At 45.0% G+C, this 20,158-nt stretch overlaps 2 protein-coding genes across 2 annotated transcripts in view; both read left to right on the forward strand.

The window, feature by feature from the left end:
- GTPBP8 (GTP binding protein 8) overlaps positions 1 to 10,181 on the forward strand; it is a 385,924-nt gene extending 375,743 nt beyond the window's left edge. Inside the window, exon 7 of the transcript XR_013346675.1 lies at positions 10,122 to 10,181. The gene's annotated coding sequence lies outside the window, so the exon portion shown is untranslated. The remainder of the gene's footprint in view (positions 1 to 10,121) is intronic.
- LOC144265452 (apovitellenin-1-like) lies at positions 6,800 to 14,178 on the forward strand. The gene is made up of 3 exons (XM_077818134.1): positions 6,800 to 6,860; positions 7,339 to 7,489; positions 14,058 to 14,178. The coding sequence occupies exons 1-3, from the start codon at positions 6,800 to 6,802 to the stop codon at positions 14,176 to 14,178; spliced, it is 333 nt and encodes a 110-aa protein (XP_077674260.1).
- The last annotated feature ends 5,980 nt before the right edge of the window (positions 14,179 to 20,158 follow it).

Raw genomic sequence — 20,158 nt, forward strand, 5'->3', positions numbered from 1 at the left:
TGTCATGGTAGCAGTGCTTTCTCTGGGTGTCCTATCCCACAGTTCCCAGCACTGCTGCCTGAAGCAGTGGCTGCGAGTGGATTCTGAAAAACTGTCTGGTAACCTAGGGCCACTGTGAAAAAAGTCAAATTCCCACAATTCCCTGGGAACTAGTGCCATTTCTTAGTTCTTCTCTCAAACTTGGGGCCAAGGATGAACATCCAGCTCCCTCTTACTGCTCTATAAGAGGGTTGTTTTTTTCTGGATTATCCTGAAAGGGTTGGAGACCAAGGCCAACAGCTGATGGAACATCTTACGTAATGGCCACCATCTTGGCCAGCACAGCAGGGATTGAAACAGGGACCATTAGAGCTAAAAGCTTGAGATCCAGATCCAGGCTGTACAGCAGGAGACTAACAAACTCACCTCTTCTGTGGATTGGGGGATGTGTAACTTGCATAGACTACTAAATCACACGTGCCCCACACCTGGAATAGCTGGCTCCATACAGAACTTGAGGATGATGCTCCCAGCTCCAGTGTTGCTTCTAGGTCTGTTCCACGGTCACATATCTGTGTAACCAAGTTCATCTTGAGACCTGTGATGGACGCAGCAGGGACTGTCTAATTTTATGTTAGAGAAGACTTTTCTGTATTTCCATTGTGAGCTAGCCCCAACATTGCAGCAACCAGAATGTAAGGATGAGGGCTCCATTCCCCATGGAAAAGAGAGGCAATTGCTCTGTGGAATCTGGTTACCTTGGATGAATCTGTGAAATTTTTTATTTAAAAATGAGATTTTAATGATATGGTGGTGGTAGTGGTACTTATGTAATTTGGATGGTTTTAATACATTTCTCTCTGTGTGTGGCTGGCTAATGATTTTGTATTCGTTGTGAAGAGTTGATGGACAACTGAATTGATATTAAAGAACAGCATTGTTGCCCCTTCTTCCCACATCAGTATCCCATTCTGAGGGTATGTCTACACTTAAACCTCTACAGCGGCCCACCTGGAACACTGCAGCTTTGCCACTGTCTACGCTGCATCAGGAGGGGTTCTCCCGTCGGCATGGGTAATCCACCTCCCCAAGAAGTCTTCTGTCAACCTAGCACTGTCTACACTGGGGGTTAAGTCAGCACAGTTATGTCTCTCAGGGATATGGATTTTCACACCCATGAGAGGTGTAGCTGTGCCTTTGTAAGTTCCCTGTATAGACCAGTCCTGACACTCAGCATTGCCCCTCTGCTGAGCAGAAGCAGATGTCTGGGGCTGAGCAGGTTGACTTTCCAGGGAGGAAAAATCAGTAGTATGGATTCTGGGTATATTCAGTGTAACTTGCTTTATCTACATGCACCCTAGTTCTGAAATGAGATGGTCAAACAGCATGCAGGATAATCCCTTCTCTTCTTCCTATTATCTCAGCCCAGACCAGTGCCCGGCTCCCAAGGAGCAATTGTGCCCCATAAACTGATTCTAATCAGAGCCCAAGGCAGATAGTAAACTCCTGCTTTTTGCACAGCTACTTCTTTCCCCGAAAGCTGCCTCTTCACAAAATCTTGTATAACTCCAGCCTAACACAGCATGTCTTCCCAAGAGACAAAACTTGTTCGCATGCTAAGGGCTGGTTTAAACTGAAAAGTTGCATCAGCATAACTACGTCTCTCAGGAGTGTGAAAAATCCACACTCCTGAGAGACATAGTCAAGATGACCTAAACCTTGCTGTAGACAGCTAGGTCAACAAAATTATTCTGTTGACCTAGCTGTCTACAGCAAGGTTTAGGTCATCTTAACTATGTCTCTCAAGAGTGTGGATTTTTCACACTCCTGAGAGACGTAGTTATGCTGATGCAACTTTTCAGTTTAAACCAGCCCTATCTACCTCTCCCAGAGGGAGTAGCTTACCTAGATTTGAGCAATGGGAGAACCCCTTCTATTGCTACAGTAAGTGTCCACACTGAAGCACTACAGTCATGCAGCTGTGTTGCTGTAGCATTTCAAGTGTAGACGTAGCCTGTGGAAAAAGAACATTAAGGTTATGTGTAACAGTGCTATTTGATGATGACTGCCAGAATGGTATGATTGTATTAATGACACAACTTGGGGCACCAGGAAGTGAGCTCTCTTCTTCCCTTTCCCCACGAGCTCTGTAGGAGAGCTGAAGAAATTATTTGTGAATAGTTCATTAATGCTTGTTTTGACCATGTTTGGGCCCCTATTTTTCACTTTTTGATAACATTCACATGAGCTAAATTCTGCTTGTATGAATGTTTTTGGGAAAACTAATTTCAAACCTGTAGCTGAAACATTTAATTTTGTGATTAAATGGTGGACAGTAGTAGTTTAGAATATCCAGTTGGGGACTGGAAACAATACTATGTGGTTTAGATAACAAAACATGCAGCTCAAATATTAAATACTCTTACTTGCATGGAATGGAGTCAGAGAAATCCACAGACTGCAGTTTGTTTACACAAAAGTTTCTGTCAGGGTTCCCTCCCCACTCTGAACTCTGGGGTACAGATGTGGGGACCCGCATGAAAGACCCCCTAAGCTTATTTCTACCAACTTAGGCTAAAAACTTCCCCAAGGCACAAATCCGTCCTTGTCCTGGGATGGTACTGCTGCCACCACCAAGTGAGTTAGACAAAGATTCAGGAAAAGGACCACTTGGAGTTCCTGTTTCCCCAAAATATCTCCCCAAGCCCCTTCACCCCCTTTCCTGGGGAGGCTTGAGAATAATATACCAACCGAATAGGTAAACAAGGTGAGCACAGACCAGACCACTGGGTTTTTAGGACACTAAAAACTAATCAGGTTCTTAAAAGCAGAACTTTATTATAAAGAAAAGAGTAAAAGAAGCACCTCTGTAAAATCAGGATGGAAGGTAATTTTACAGGGTAATAAGATTTAAAACACAGAGGATTCCCCTCTAGGCAAAACTTCAAAGTTACAAAAAACAGGAAAAAAACCTTCCTCTTAGCATAGGGAAAATTCACAAGCTAAAACAAAAGATAATCTAACGCCTTTCCTGGCTTTACTTACGATTTTTGTAATTTTAGATGCTTATTTCAGACAGGGTTTTAGCAGATGTTTTTTTCCTGCCCTGGCCCCTCTCTGTTCCAAGAGAGAATTAAAACAAAGAGCACAAACAAAACCTTTTCCACCCTCCCCCAGATCTGGAAGTATCTTCTTTCCCCATTGGTCCTTCTGGTCAGGTTGCAACTAGGTTAATGGAACTGATTAGCCCCTTCCAGGTAAAGGAGGGATTTTTATGACCGTTTCAAATAATTACAAAGAGCAAACAAATTCATAAGTCAATGAGCTTGTGTATAGGTGGTAAACTGGATAAATTCATTTCCAGTTGCTGATTCAGTTCTAGTCTCTGTGGATCTTGTTGAACAGTCAAAGGAATATCCCTTGCAAACAAGAAAATTTCTGTATCAATAGAGATGAAATGGGTGCAAAGTGATTATGCTATAACAAGACCCTTTCTTGGGGGTAATGAGTATGCCTGAACCTTCCATTGCAAGCTCTCCTGTTCTGCAGGGCAGGCAGATATTGATCCTGGCAACTGCTTTCCACTCATTGCTGTAGAGCCATGAGTGGTATAAAATCTTCTGTTCTCACTGAACAAGAATGGACCCATGTGCCTGGCTATCTTATGCATTTGTAGAGCTCCTATTGCTGCAGTAGGTAGACCCCATTCCAAGACTGGAGGCCCAAGGGGCTGCTTTTTGTGCAATCGCTGAGTTCAAACAAAGTAAACAATCACATATAGACTGTTGGCAATCGAGCAACCCATAACTGAGAGTGCAAAAAGGCCCAGGAACAATCTTAGAGCTTGTCTTCATGGCAGGGGTAACTTGTGCTCACTCAGCTCAAGTGAGAGTGGCCACACAGCAAAATAACTCTCAAACAGCACAGTGTGTTTGTGGAAGCACCGCAGTGTAGCTATGTCTCCGTTGCATTATTAGACCCAGCAGCACTTGAGCTTCTACCCACACCCCCGACGGGCCAGCTAACGTGAGTTTAAAGCGCCAGTTAACCTGAGCTAGAGATTTTTGCATGTGCGTGGGAGTCAAGGTAGGGGCAACATTCAAATTATCTTGAGCTAATGCTGCAGTGAAGACAAGCCCTTTTGTAGTTCTGCATCTTGTTTAATCTCTAGAATGTGCCTTGTACTATTTTTCTACAATGTCATTCCACTATGCCAGCTGTACAATGAAAAGCCAGATGGTAACTGATGTTTGTATGGTTTGTTTTTTGAGTGATTGTCAAATGTATGATTAAAATAAATGAGAACTTCTAGCCATTTGTATCTGTGGTCTATCCTTACTACTTAGACCAAGAAATGTAATCAAATGCTTAAAGCAGAAGAATGGGAATCAGAAAATCTCTGTTCTAAGAGTGACTCTTGAACTAACCTTATCATTAGAGCTGCTTCGAACATGTTATCTCTCCTTCCCCCTAGAAAATTTTGACTTTTTGTCAAAATGAGAAAAATCAGGGGGTTGGCCAGAATTTTTCAGTTTTCAAATGAAAAATAGAAATTTTTCAGGGAAAGCAGACACTTAGACCCAGATCCACAAATGCTTTTCCCATTACTCCTATTGAGGTGCCAAATTCCCGATGAAATCAATACCTTTGAGGATACGGGCCTTGGTTTTGTTTGTTTGTTGATAGCAATCTCCATCAAGAAATAATTTTGACGAGAATTTTATGACCAGCCCTACTCAAATTACAGGACTTTAATCCAGTCACTTTACAAATCCCTCTGTCTCAGTTTCCCTCACTCTCTGTCAAATGAGATAATGATACTTATCCTCTGGTTGTAAACAGCTTTGAGCTCGTAAGTGACAACAGAGATAAATAGTACTATGATGTGCTTATTCATTGGGTCTTGTTTGAAAATGAACCCTCTTTGCCTTTTCCACATGCAAGAGAAGCACCTACTAAATGACTGACTTCTTGTCATTAGAAGTACAAAATACGTAGCATAAGAAGAGGAGAATATAGCTGCTGTTTGCGTAGGTTCTTAGTGGGAATGTGGGGGTAGGGTATGAAGCAAACACTAGCTAAAGGCTCAGGATCTAGTCTCAGCTGGACTGACCCTCCATTACCAAATCCCACTCTGAGCAGGACTTGGGACTCTGTACCTCCTACCCATCCCACTCATCTGACCCTTGTTGTGAAAGAGCCCAATGTGGAGCCAAGCATGACCTCTGACCTGCTTGCTATCTCAAATTAACTTTGTGTAAGTGCTCGTGTTTCAGGCACACTTCTACCCCTGCCTCTGCCAGTGAGAGAGAGAGCAAGGTAAGAACAACATTCCATCTGTCATTTCCAGCTGTGCAAACCTTGTAGCTGATTGGTGTCTATATGGAACGTACAGGAGGGAGTAGAGCAGGGAGGCTGTTTATACCTAATTTCTCCTTTCAGACCAAGGGCTGGATTCACCCAGACTGGTAGCCCACCACTCCAAGGCAGTAATGCTCCCTGGAATGGGGGTGCACTGGCAAAAACCATCTGCAATCCCTGTTCCCACTAGGGACCTGGAGTCAGCTAGCACATTTCCAAAAGCTGGGTAGGGCCAACACAGGAAGAGGTGTGCTGATTCAGTGCTTCTCCCAAGTAGCCTCCACCAGCGGAGTTCCAGGCTTTAAAGAGGAGAGATTCCCTACCCCTTCATGACCACATGGATGCATGTTATACCTTAGGTCTGTAGGGGTGAATGTGGCTCCAGGACTAACAGAGAGGAAGCTACCTAAGCAATAGCTGTCAGAGTTTTAGCTAGAAACCAGCAGCTGTCTGATTGCCATCAGCAGCAGAGCTTCTAATGTGGACTAGGAAGGTGCTGTGGAGAGAAGCAGCCTTAGGTATGCAGGCTAATGGTGAGAATCCCCTGGTAGCCACCTTGTGTTAGCTTAGCAAAACCCTTAGACTTGGCAGCCCAGCAGCCTTCCCTGCAATGGGGAGTCCTAGCACTGAAATGATTCTATTTGACTAGACGTGTTGTAATTTACGGTAATTTAAATCAAAACATGTTAACTTTCAAGTTATCTTCCAGCATGTGCCCTTTGAAATCCTCTGTGTTTTAAAAGCTTATTTAATTTTACCCCCATGGCTTGGCCTCATATTAGCTTTTCAGTTGACCAAGCAGAAAATAATGTCCAGAGAAAGAAGCCTGGATGAGAACAAAGCAGGATTTGTGCTTAGAGTGTTAACTGCATAAACAATGTTTTTTGCTCTTAATTATCCCCAGCATGAACATGCCAAAAGAAACTCTTTTGGACTTCCAGGCAGGTCATTTCTCAGCCATAGGAATACAAACAATAGATCAGTTCAGGCCATCTGGTTCAGTATCCTATGGCCAACAGTAGCCAGTACCAGATGTTGTTTTAGAGGAAGGTGCAAGAATATAGTGTACAGTTTAAGAAGCAACCTGCTCATGAAGGAAGTCTCTTTCTGACCCCTGTGTTAGGTTAGTGATTGGCTTTACCCTGAAGCACGTGAATTTAACTCCTATATAGGATAAAGCTTTTTTGCTTTAACATATCTAATGTATGCTTGGGTGTTTTTACTACTTATGCATATTCATGGTACCATATAAGTGAAATAACTTTAGCTTTTTGTATTCAATGCCCTCATCTTTTAAGGAGGTAAAGGATATAAAGCAAGAATGACCTTGATGTCTCTCTCTGAGTTGTTGCCTGTTGTTAATTCGGGGTATACTGTTTTTCTCTATTCAGTATCAAAGTGATTAATTGTGCTTCTGGCTGGTTTCTGAGGGTACTGCATTGAGCTTGTGCTACAAACCATGCTTCAGTCCAGAGCTTTGGCGATGGCTCTGATTCTGCTCCTCAGCACCAGTCTCTCTGGTAAGTCTTAAAACCCTTCAGGCTGGTGGAGATATTCCTCAGCTTTATATGCACTTAACCTGCTTTGCACAAGTCTCTCCTAGCCATGAACTAGGATTAACGCCTGGTAGTACAGGGTAGAGTGCATGAATTTTCATTGTGACTGGGAGTGTGAAGCCAGTTACTAGTGCATCCTCCCACACGCACAGCTTAGTGGGGAGTATCTTAGCACTGTGTTCTGCTGTCTAAGTCCCAGTGCATGCACAGGTATGTGAACACTGGCTGTGCTGTTCAGTTTCGGCTACATTTAGAGACTGAAGATTTGTAGCCTAGAACCGTGGATCCTACACGTGGACACAGGCCTTTGAATCCCGGGGAGACTCTAAATCCTACTACAGTCTTCCAGCTGGTCTCTTTCCACTGCAGCTCTTGGGAGAGCTCAGTGCAAGCATGGAAAATGATCGTTAAAGATGGTTAATATTCTCTTCCGCCTCCCCAGAAGTGGGTGCTAAGGCAATCTCAAAAAGACACGTCCGTCGTGACTGGCTGATCATACCTGATTCAATTGCATATTACGTGTACGAATCTGTGAACAAAGTGTCCCCGAAAGCTGGTCAGTTCTTGGCGGAAGCTGTTCAGACTCCAGTAATCCTTGAGAGCAGCTATGAAATGGTTTCCTCTATTCCTGGGGTGGCTTGTGAGGGAATGGGGAGGATTAACTACATTTCCATACGGAGATATCTTTGGGACAACAATAAGAACTACACATAATGGAGTAAACATTATGAAACCCATATACCAAAGCATATTTCTCCTCGTCTCTCCTCCCCGCTCCGCCCCGCCCACGTTGCATACATACATTTGTTGATTGATCAGCTTCATTGGATATGTCTGGATTCAGATGACCTGATACTGTCTGTTTAAGAGGGTCTGAGAACTGTGATTCTGGAAGGAAATCCCAGAGTGTAAATCAGGCTAGAGATTTTTGCATGTGCATGGGAGTCAAGTTAGGGGCAACATTCAAATTATCTTGAGCTAATGCTGCAGTGAAGACAAGCCCTTTTGTAGTTCTGCATCTTGTAACTGATGTTTGTATGTTTGTTTTTTTGGAGTGATGTCAAATGTATAATTAAAATAAATGAGAACTTCTAGCCATTTGTATCTGTGGTCTGTCATTACTACTTAGATGAAGAAATGTAATCAAGTGCTCAAAGCAGAAGAATGGGAATCAGAAAATCTCTGATCCATTAGTGATCTTCCAGAAAACACCACCCTGGCCATCTATGGATGTAGAAGCCCGCTACACCAACATTCCACACAAAGATGGACTACAAGCCATCAGGAACAGTATCCCTGATTAATGTCACGGCAAACCTGGTGGCTGAACTTTGTGACTTTGTCCTCACCCACAACTATTTAACTTTTGGGGACAATGTATACCTTCACGTCAGCGACACTGCTATGGGTACCTGTATGGCCCCACAGTCTGCCAACATTTTTATGGCTGACTTAGAACAACGCTTCCTTAGCTCTCGTCTCCTAACGCCCCTACTCTACTTGCGCTACATTGATGACATCTTCATCATCTGGACCCATGGAAAAGAAGCCCTTGGGGAATTCCATCCTGATTTCAACAATTTCCATTCCATCATCAACCTCAGCCTGGACCAGTCCACACAAGAGATCCACTTCTTGGACACCACAGTGCTAATAAGCAATGGTCATATAAACACCACCCTATACCGGAAACCTACTGACCGCTATAGTTACCTACATGCCTCCAGCTTTCATCCAAACCACATCACACAGTCCATTGTCTACAGCCAAGCCCTAAGATACAACCGCATTTGCTCCAATCCCTCAGACAGAGACAAACACCTACAGGATCTCTATCAAGCATTCGTAAAACTACAATACCCACCTACTGAAGTGAAGAAACAGATTGACAGAGCCAGAAGAGTACCCAGAAGTCACCTACTACAGGACAGGCCCAACAAAGAAAATAAGAGAACACCACTAGCCGTCACCTTCAGCCCCCAACTAAAACTTCTCCAGCGCATCATGATGGAGTCCCAGAATCGCAAAAGATCTACAACCTATCCTGAAGGATAATCCCTCACTCTCTCAGATCTTGGGAGTCAGGCCAGTCCTCGCTTACAGACAGCCCTTCAACCTGAAGCAAATACTCACCAGCAACCACACAACAAAAACACTAACCCAGGAACCTATCCTTGCAACAAAGCCCGTTGCCAACTCTGTCCACATATCTATTCAAGGGACACCATCATAGGACCTAATCACATCAGTCACACCATTAAGGGCTCGTTCACCTGCATATCTACCAGTGTGATATATGCCATCATGTGTCAGCAATGCCCCTCTGCCATGTACATTGGCCAAACTGGACAGTCTCTACAGAGAAGAATAAATGGACACAAATCAGACGTCAAGAATTATAACACTCAAAAACCAGTTGGAGAACACTTCAACCTCCACGGTCACTCAATTACAGACCTAAAAGTCGCAATTCTTTAAAAAAAAAAAAAAAAACGAGAAACTGCAGAACTGGAATTAATTTGCAAACTGGACACCATTAAATTAGGCTTGAATAAAGACTGGGAGTGGATGAGTCATTACACAAACTAAAAACTTTTTTCCCCTACTGTTACTCACACTTTCTTGTCAACTGTTGGAAATGGGCCATCCTGATTATCACTACAAATTTTTTTTTCTCCTGTTGGTAATAGCTCACCTTAATTGATCACTCTCGTTATAGTGTGTATGGCAACACCCATTTTTTTTCAAGTTCTGTGTGTGTGTGTATGTATATGTGTGTGTGTGTATATATATATATCTATATCTTCCTACTGTATTTTCCACTGCATGCATCCGATGAATTGGGTTGTAGCCCACGAAAGCTTATGCCCAAATAAATGTTAGACTCTAAGCCCTGGTCTACACTAGGACTTTAGGTCGAATTTAGCAGCATTAAATCGATGTAAACCTGCACCCGTCCACACGATGAAGCCCTTTATTTTGACTTAAAGGACTCTTAAAATCGATTTCCTTACTCCACCCCTGACAAGTGGATTAGCGCTTAAATCGGCCTTGCCGGCTCGAATCTGGGGTACTGTGGACACAATTTGACGGTATTGGCCTCCGGGAGCTATCCCAGAGTGCTCCGTTGTGACCGCTCTGGACAGCACTCTCAACTCAGATGCACTGGCCAGGTAGACAGGAAAAGAACTGTGAACTTTTGAATCTCATTTCCTGTTTGGCCAGCGTGGCAAGCTGCAGGTGACCATGCAGAGCTCATCAGCAGAGGTGACCATGATGGAGTCCCAGAATCGCAAAAGAGCTCCAGCATGGACCGAATGGGAGGTACGGGATCTGATTGCTGTTTGGGGAGAGGAATCCGTGCTATCAGAACTCCGTTCCAGTTTTCGAAATGCCAAAACCTTTGTTAAAATCTCCCAGGGCATGAAGGACAGAGGCCATAACAGGGACCCGAAGCAGTGCCGTGTGAAACTGAAGTTCATGCTGTCCTCTCACACTGACAGAGCACAGACGAATGCGTGGAGGCAAATAATGTCAGAGTGCAGGAAAGCACAAAATGACTGGGAGGAGAGGTGGTGGGCTGAAGAGAGTAAGTGGCGGGCTGAAGGCAGGGCTGAAGCTCAAATGTGGCGGCAGCGTGATGAGAGGAGGCAGGATTCAATGCTGAGGCTGCTGGAGGACCAAACCAGTATGCTCCAGTGTATGGTTGAGCTGCAGCAAAGGCAGCTGGAGCACAGACTGCCACTACAGCCCCTGTGTAACCAACCGCCCTCCTCCCCAAGTTCCATAGCCTCCACACCCAGACACCCAAGAACGCGGTGGGGGGGCCTCCGGCCAACCAGCCACTCCACCACAGAGGATTGCCCAAAAAAAAGAAGGTTGTCATTCAATAAATTTTAAAGTTGTAAACTTTTAAAGTGCTGTGCTTAAAGTGCTGTGTGGCATTTTCCTTCCCTCCTCCACCACCCCTCCTGGGCTACCTTGGTAGTCATTCCCCTATTTGTGTGATGAATGAATAAAGAATGCATGAATGTGAAGCAACAATGACTTTATTGCCTCTGCAAGCGGTGATTGAAGGGAGGAGGGGCGGGTGGTTAGCTTACAGGGAAGTAGAGTGAACCAAGGGGCGGGGGGTTTCATCAAGGAGAAACAAACAGAACTTTCACACCGTAGCCTGGCCAGTCATGAAACTGGTTTTCAAAGCTTCTCTGATGCGTACCACGCCCTCCTGTGCTCTTCTAACCGCCCTGGTGTCTGGCTGCGCGTAACCAGCAGCCAGGCGATTTGCCTCAACCTCCCACCCCGCCATAAACGTCTCCCCCTTACTCTCACAGATATTGTGGAGCACACAGCAAGCAGTAATAACAGTGGGAATATTGGTTTCGCTGAGGTCTAAGCGAGTCAGTAAACTGCGCCAGCGTGCCTTTAAACGTCCAAATGCACATTCTACCACCATTCTGCACTTGCTCAGCCTGTAGTTGAACAGCTCCTGACTACTGTCCAGGCTGCCTGTGTATGGCTTCATGAGCCATGGCATTAAGGGGTAGGCTGGGTCCCCAAGGATACATATAGGCATTTCAACATCCCCAACAGTTATTTTCTGGTCTGGGAATAAAGTCCCTTCCTGCAGCTTTTGAAACAGACCAGAGTTCCTGAAGATGCGAGCGTCATGTACCTTTCCCGGCCATCCCACGTTGATGTTGCTGAAACGTCCCTTGTGATCCACCAGAGCTTGCAGCACTATCGAAAAGTACCCCTTGCGGTTTATGTACTTGCCAGCTTGGTGCTCCGGCGCCAAGATAGGGATATGGGTTCCATCTATGGCCCCACCACAGTTAGGGAATCCCATTGCAGCAAAGCCATCCACTATGACCTGCACATTTTCCAGGGTCACTACCCTTGATATCAGCAGATCTTTGATTGTGTGGGCTACTTGCATCACAGCAGCCCCAGCAGTAGATTTGCCCACTCCAAATTGATTCCCAACTGACCGGTAGCTGTCTGGCATTGCAAGCTTCCACAGGGCTATCGCCACTCGCTTCTCAACTGTGAGGGCTGCTCTCATCTTGGTATTCGTGCGCCTCAGGGCAGGGGAAAGCAAGTCACAAAGTTCCATGAAAGTGCCCTTACGCATGCGAAAGTTTCGCAGCCACTGGGAATCGTCCCAGACCTGCAACACTATGCGGTCCCACCAGTCTGTGCTTGTTTCCCGAGCTCAGAATCGGCGTTCCACAGCATGAACCTGCCCCATTAGCACCATGATGCATGCATTGGCAGGTCCCACGCTTTCAGAGAAATCTGTGTCCATGTCCTGATCACTCACGTGACCGCGCTGACGTCGCCTCCTCGCCCGGTATCGCTCTGCCAGGTTCTAGTGCTGCATATACTGCTGGATAATGCGTGTGGTGTTTAATGTGCTCCTAATTGCCAAAGTGAGCTGAGCGGCCTCCATGCTTGCCTTGGTATGGCGTCCGCACGGAAAAAAGGCGCGGAATGATTGTCTGCCGTTGCTCTGACGGAGGGAGGGGTGACTGATGACACGGCTTACAGGGTTGGCTTCAGGGAGCTAAAATCAACAAAGGGGGTGTCTTTACATCAAGGAGTATTTCAGGCAGGACTTCACGGAGGGTTCCAATAAGAAATGGTGCACCTAAGTTATTGTTCTTATTGGAACAAGGAGGTTAGCCTGGCCTCTGATTGATACATGGCTAGATTTACCTCGCTGCACCTTCTCTGTGAGTGTGACCTAGAAGAATGAGTCCCCTAGACGGGGGAGGGGAGGAAGCAAATGAATACAGAACAAATCTGGTCTATTTCTTGTTTTGATCCACTCCATCTATCTTTTACATCTTTGGCTGGCAGCAGACGGTGCAGAAGGACTGCATGCCATCCACATCTCATGGCTGCTCGGCCGAAGATGGTACAGTACGACTGCTAGCCATCCTCATCTCTTGCCTGCCCAGCAGAAGATGGTACAGTACAACTGCTAGCAATCTGTATCGCCTGCCTGCTCACCATAAGATGGTTCAATAGGACTGACTGCAGGACTAAAGAGAATGACCTGGTCAAATCACTCCAAATTTAGTCCCTGCGCCCATGTCTGTCCAGGCGCTCCCAGCCGACGTGGCCAGGAGCACCTCGGACATGACGATGACGGCTACCAGTCATACTGTACCGTCTGCTGCCACAAGGCAAGGGGTTGCTGCTACTGTGTAGCAATGCCGTACCACGTCTGCCAGCACCCAGGAGACATATGGTGACGGTTACCTGAACGGGCTCCATGCTTGCCGTGGTATGGCGTCTGCACAGGTAACTCAGGAAAAAAGGCACGAAACGATTGTCTGCCCTTGCTTTCACGGAGGGAGGGAGGGAACGGAAGCCTGACGATATGTACCCAGAACCACCCGCGACAATGTTTTAGCCCCATCAGGCATTGGGATCTCAACCCAGAATTCCAATGGGCAGCGGAGACTGCGGGAACTGTGGGATAGCTATCCACAGTGCAATGCTCCGGAAGTCGACTCTAGCCTTGGTACTGTGGAAGCACTCCGCCGAGTTAATGCACTTAGAGCATTTTCTGTGGGGACACACACACTCGAATATATAAAACCGATTTCTAAAAAACCGACTTCTATAAATTCGACCTTATTCCATAGTGTAGACATACCCTAAGATACCATAAGTACTCCTCGTCCTTTCTGTTCTAAGAGTGACTCTAGAACTAACCTTATCATTAGAGCTGCTTGGAACATGTTATCTCTCCTTCCTCCTGGAAAATTTTGACTTTTTGTCAAAATGAGAAAAATCGGGGGTTTGGTCAGAATTTTTCAGTTTTCAAATGAAAAATTGAAATTTTTCAAGGAAAACAAGGGTGGTTCAGATAGTAAATATCTATTCCCGAGGTAACGGATGATGGCAGACAGAAACAAGAAGTGTGCACACCTGGGGGATACACAGTTCCATATTGCTACTCACAGCCCCACACCTATCTTGCCTCCTGAGTTGAATCCCTACAGGGCAGTTCAAGAGTCCCACAGCCATATTAATGGACTAATTTGTGAGGACTAATTTGTCCCACAGGTAAATATGAGAGAGTGGCAGTCTTATGAAAATAGAAACAGAGGGTACCCCATCCAGAGATGCACCTTACTGATATGTTACTGTCGCCTACAGGAATTTCCTGATGAAGGAGACCTCTAAAATCAGTGTGCTGGCAGAACAGCTGACAGAAAAATTAACAGGTCTGTGGAAGAAGAAAGAGGAAGCCCCAGCCCAGCAGTAGAATTGAGACAAGTCACAAGGCCACTTGACATGAGTAATTAGAATGCGCAGCATCCCCTCTCCTCATGGACTGAGATCAGCTACTACCATAGAATTGATGTCCCTGATGATGTCACTAGAAGGGGCAAGAATACCACCTTCAAAGAGCGGAGAACCTGTCTCCCTGTGGGGGAAAAATGCATTATCAAAGAAGCTGCTGGATGTGGGAAAGGAAATAGAAGGAAGACAGATTCTGTAGTTGAATCTTGAAAGCCAATTTCTCCTTCAACAGTTTGGCCACTTGACCTTCCACCTCAACCCAATAAAGTTTTGGATGTGTTTATAGTTCCATTGTTTCCTTCTTTGCATTAAATGTTTAAGTGGATGGTGGTTTTATAACCTCTTGTTCTGCTGCTGTGAGAGCTGATATGATGTAAGGGAAGTGATAAGGCTCAACTGTTATCAGTGATACTAAGCATCATCCAGACAAGTGTAACCAAAATCAGACACTTCTCCTCACCACCTTACTGCTAAATGATGAACTAGCACTCCCGTGAGCCCTCAAGGGTTAACACATTGTTGTTAATGTAGCCTTACATTTTACAAAGCAGCACAAATGGAGGGAGGGGAGACAGCATGGCAGACAAAGACACACACCGTGTGTGTGTGAGATAGAGAAAGATGTGCATTGCCCCTTTAAGTATGCTGATCCCACTCTAAGTACATTGCCTTTTAAAGTAGATCAGTAAGTTGAGACAGCAGCTGCTGCCAGCAAGTTTCTTCCATCCTGAGCCCTGTGTGCCCCCCCTCCCCCACCGCTCTGTGGAGATGGAGTAAAGGAGTGGGAGACAGGAGCGGGAGAGAGGGGACACCCTGACATTAGCACCCCTCTTGTCCCATCCTCGCACAGCAAGTAGGGGGCTCCTGGCAGCAGCTCCAAGGCAGAGGGTAGGAGCAGCACAGGGCAGTGGGGGGAGGGACACCTGAACTGCCTGGCAATTGATAGCCTACTGGGCAGCTGCCACCCAGGGAACTTAGGGGAGCTGATAGGGGGGCTGTCGGCCCACCCTGGTTCCAAGCCCCCACCAGCTAGCTGCAAAGGGCTGCTCTTCCTGCAAGCAGTGGACAAAGCTGGCGGCTGCCAAACAACATTATAAGGAAGCATTGCGTAACTTTAAATGAGCATGTTCTCTAATTGATCAGCAATGAAACAATGTTAACCAGGATGATTTTAAGTGAGGAGTTACTCTATGTAGTCCTAAAACTTGTAGCCTGGCCCATAGACAATAATTAATAATGGTATTTGGCCCTCTCAACAGAATGAGTTTGACACCCTTGATCTATGGTATCTCTATCATCTTGGAAGCATTAAAGAAAAAGGTGTCCTGCTCTGACAGAATGGTACTAACTCTTGATATTCCTCTATGTATCAGGGAGCCTGAAAGAGTCTGTGACCCTTTTCTCCTCTTTCTTCTTCTTCTTCCCTTTCTCAATGTTGTGTTTAAGCACCACAGGCCAGAGGGGCTTGCCTGAAACAGTGTCTGATACTTCCAACCCTCCCTCAGTGTCCTCTCACAAAGTCTCTGCCCCGAGAACAGGCTCCCTCCAGTGGCTTGGTTCTCACAGAGCAACTTGGAGGGTTGTAGAGGGTATGGTGGGTGCTCTCTGGGGAAATAACACCCCCAGTCCATTCAGAACTGTAATTTTTGAAGTACCAAAAGGACAATCTACCAAAACTAGCCCCTTATTCAGCAGATCATTTGTCTGAGGTAATAAAACTCACCCCACCTGCCCCAGATTCCAGCAGGCTGACTAAGGCTGCGGACAGCAGCTTGGAACGACTTTCGCAGATCTCTAAACTACCTCTGGATCCATTCCCTCTACAGCAAAGCCAGAAACTGTGCTGTGCACTTCGCTGTTTTAGTTCTGATTGCACTACTGCTCTTTTGAGGACCTGTTTTGTGAATTTCTTTGTTGCTGTCATTTAGATTGAGGCTTGCTTGGTCAAGTAGGAGTGTGCGCAAACATGTACGTATGTGAAAATAAGCTGGTTACATACGGGAAGATGTAACAGGGTTCAGTTTATCTTGGCGCTTACCACATGAAAAAGTTAGAAACTTCAGCTACTTTCATTATGAAAACGCCCTATATATGGGTGTGATATCTCATCCTGTTTTTTCTCCTTCCCTCTTGCTCCACTTTCACTAGTTTTTATTCAGTAGTCTAAAACCATTCCTTGTCTATTGGGTCCTAAACGACCAGGAGATTTTTCTCTGGGTTGTGCTTACCTATTGTCCTGCATAAAAGAGGAAGTCGCTCTTTCTTCTAGGGCTAGGAATCCAGGGTCTGCAGGAAAGAGCCTGAATCTACCAACAGAGCTTGGTGTCCAGCAATGCTGGCTGAACTATGTTTCAAATATGTATCTTGTTTTGTTTAGCAAATTGTTCAGGAATGAATCCTGATTTCTTCTGAATATATTTGTACATATTTGCCAAATGGGTAGACAAACAGTTTTTGGACTAAAAGTTATTCATGACCTCTCCATTTCAGCTAGACGCTATTAGTTGTGTCATGAGATTTAAGATACCTACGCAAGATAGTGTTGTTTTTCCTCTCTTTCACTGAATAAGAACATAAGAATGGCCATACTGGGTCAGACCAATGATCCATCTAGCCCAGTATCCTGTCTTCCAACAGTGGCCAATGCCAGGTGCCCCAGAGGGAATGAACAGAACAGGTAATCATCAAGTGATCCATCCTGTTGCCCATTCCCAGCTTCTGGCAAACAGGGGCTAGGGACACCATCCCTGCCCATCCTGCCTAATAGCCATTGATGGACCTGTCCTCCATGAACTTATCTAGTTCTTTTTTGAACCTTGTTATCGTCTTGGCCTTCACAACATCCTCTGGCAAAGAGTTCCACAGGTTGACTGTGTGTTGTGTGAAGAAATGCTGGATGACTGAAGCAGGCAAATCACATGCTTCCAGTATGAATTTTCAGGTGAATAATCTGTGCTAAAATTGTGAAGTTTTTGATGTTCACAAACATCCTTAGTGGCAGCCCACCAATTCCTCTCAAGTCATAGGTCACCCCAGCCCACGCACACACATATATATCTTACGGCTAGGCCATGTCTACGCTAGAGACCTTACAGCAGCACAGCTGTACCACTGCAGCTGCGCTGCTATAAGGTCTCCGGTGTAGCCACTCTATTAAACCACCCACAACAACCAGTAGAAGCTATGTAGGCAGGAGAGTATCTCTCACAGACATAGCACCAGAGTAGACAGCGCTTAAGTTGCTGTAACTTGTGTCGCTCAGGGGGGTGGCTTTTTCACACCCCTGAATGACATAAGTTATATTCACAAAAATAAAAGGAGTACTTGTGGCACCTTAGAGACTAACCAATTTATATGAGCATAAGCTTTCGTGAGCTACAGCTCACTTCATTGGATGCATTGATGTATCCGATGAAGTGAGCTGTAGCTCACGAAAGCTTATGCTCAAATAAATTGGTTAGTCTCTAAGGTGCCACAAGTCCTCCTTTTATTTTTGCGAATACAGACTAACACGGCTGCTACTCTGAAATAAGTTATATTGACATAAGTGATAGTATTGACCTGCCCACAGTGAGTAAATTTTCATCAGTTATTTCTGCTATTTAACTGATTCTAGTATATAGGTAAATCTGAATAAACCCAAAGATCTTTGTGTTTGTATTTGAGTTGCCTGGTCGGGGTGGGTGGGTGGGTGTGTGGGTGTGTGTGTGTGTGTGTGTAAAAAAAGCAATGGTTTGCTGCTCCATTAGCCTGCTAATCTTGAATAGTCTGCAAGAAGCAAAGATGTGGATGCCTCTTGCCTCCATGTTTCTGGCCAGCCCCACTTGCTCAGATCATCTGTTGATATAGTTAAAAAGCTGGAGAGATGGCTAAGAGAGCAGTCAGTCAGGGACAGGGGAAGGAGAAAAATCTGCTCCCAAGTTGAAACAGTAACTCTTTGTCTATTAGTAAAAACACCGAACTGGGATCCTATGTTTTATTTTCACAGACTCAACACACACGACTCTGAGCAAGTCATTTGATGTCTTTGTGACTCAATTTCTGTCTGTAAAATGGAGATGAAAACACTTTCCTGACTCAACTACTAATTTCTATTAAAGTTCATGAAGTTCTTTGAGATCCTTCGATAGAAAGTGCTGTAAAAACAAAGCATTATTACCTCTCATTTACTGGCTTTGGGAAAGTTTGGGGTAGAGCTGGTTCAACAGTATTCATGAAACTAAAATTTCAACAAATTTGCATGAGGAAAGGGAGTGGTGGGTTGGATGGATGAATTGTTCCTGATTTCTGCAAACACCCCTTTTATTTCAAAATATCCACCCAAAATAATGATTAATTTTCAGAATAATTTGTAAACTTTTTTCATGAGCTGTTGAATTTGGATTATTGATAGCATATGCTCGTTCACGGGGTATACTTCGTGGGCTCTGATTGTATGACTGAAATCTTGGGGAGGATGAAGATTGACTGAGTAATAATGAATACGTTTCCAGTCTGCATGAGTTGGGGTTGCTGAGCGTTTTTGTGACTAACGGTAGCTATACATGTTCACAGACAATGACTGACATTCCGTGAATAGCAGCGAAGTGAAAGTCATTTATTTGCAAAAAAAGAGATGTCCAAAGAATGAAAAAATACTGTTGTGAAAAATTGCAACGTTTTGAAGTTATTTTTCGTTCATTGTGTTCGACTGAGTTTTTGGTGACCTTTTTAATAGAAAATATTGTCAACATTTGTCTTAAAATCATTATCAAAAGTTTTCACTTACTGAAAACCCAGGTTTTGGTAAATGAAAATTGTCTATAATGATTTGGAGACCATTTTTAATTAAAAACGTGTACCAAAATAATCACATGAAAAGTAAAAATGTTTTTGAACAAAAAGGCCACTTGGAAGCAAAGCTTTCCATATGAAAAATGTCAGGCAGATCTCTTTAGAGCCACGGCATGCCTCTGTTTTTATTATTCAGCTAGCTGCAGCTGTTGGTGCCCTGCAGACTCATTTCTAGGAAAAAGAAAAGGAGGACTTGTGGCACCTTAGAGACTAACCAATTTATTTGAGCATAAGCTTTTGTGAGCTACAGCTCACTTCATCCGTCGTGTAGCTGTAGCTCAGGAAAGCTTATGCTCAAATAAATTGGTTAGTCTCTAAGGTGCCACAAGTACTCCTTTTCTTTTTGTGAATACAGACTAACACGGCTGCTACTCTGAAACCTGTCATTTCTAAGAGACATCTGCGCCCCGCTTCTGGCCCCAGCTCGCGGGGTGGGGGGGGGTAGTAAAAAGTTTGGGGTGGGGTCGGGACCTCCAGCTTTCAGCACCTCCACCGTACAAAATGTTTCAGCCTCACTGTCCTGTCTATCAGCTGTACTGAGCAGCCTGCCTGGAGCTCTCACTGGATTCCTGCAGCACCTTCTGCTGCCCCCTGAAACAAACACCGACCCAGCGGGAGTTGTGGACTCTCAGTACCTCACTCACAGGGCTGGTTGTTTAGAAGGGAAATGCTGCAGCTGTTTAGATTTACTTCAGAGATAGAGATCAAATACCAGTGCTCACTCCCACTCGATCTGATCCTTGTCTTGAAGCTTTTAACTTCTCCCTCCCCCCCCCCCCCGGTGCTTTTCCGTTTTTTTTTTTTTATCTCTCTGCCTCCCCCACCCCCCGCCGTGTACATTGCTTTCTTTTTTCTTTTTTTTTCCTTCCCCCTCGCACGCTTTCCCTTCATCTCTCTCGCGATCTCTCTGCCGCGGTTAGCTGTCTTCCATATCTGCATTTCTCTCTCTTTGCCTTGCTGCTCTCACTTCCCAGCTGCTCTGCTGGAGCCTAGCTGGACGGGTAGGAATCTGCACTGAAACGGTCAGAGAGTCTCCTTGGTTTCTTCCTTGAGCACAAAACCTTTGCGTGCAAAGGCTCGGGGAGAGAGATCAGTCAGCACCTGTCCCT

This window comes from Eretmochelys imbricata, chromosome 1 (genome assembly GCF_965152235.1).
Source record: "Eretmochelys imbricata isolate rEreImb1 chromosome 1, rEreImb1.hap1, whole genome shotgun sequence".
In the NCBI taxonomy this organism is placed as follows: Eukaryota; Metazoa; Chordata; order Testudines; family Cheloniidae; genus Eretmochelys; species Eretmochelys imbricata.

What these genes read in the sequence shown, in the direction of transcription:
- LOC144265452 (XM_077818134.1), top strand. Translation starts at nt 6,800, where the DNA reads ATGCTTCAGTCCAGAGCTTTGGCGATGGCTCTGATTCTGCTCCTCAGC. An exon ending in CCTCAGCACCAGTCTCTCTG is followed by an intron (nt 6,861 to 7,338) that starts GTAAGTCTTAAA and finishes CCGCCTCCCCAG; the next exon opens with AAGTGGGTGCTAAGGCAATC. An exon ending in GCTGTTCAGACTCCAGTAAT is followed by an intron (nt 7,490 to 14,057) that starts CCTTGAGAGCAG and finishes CTGATATGTTAC; the next exon opens with TGTCGCCTACAGGAATTTCC.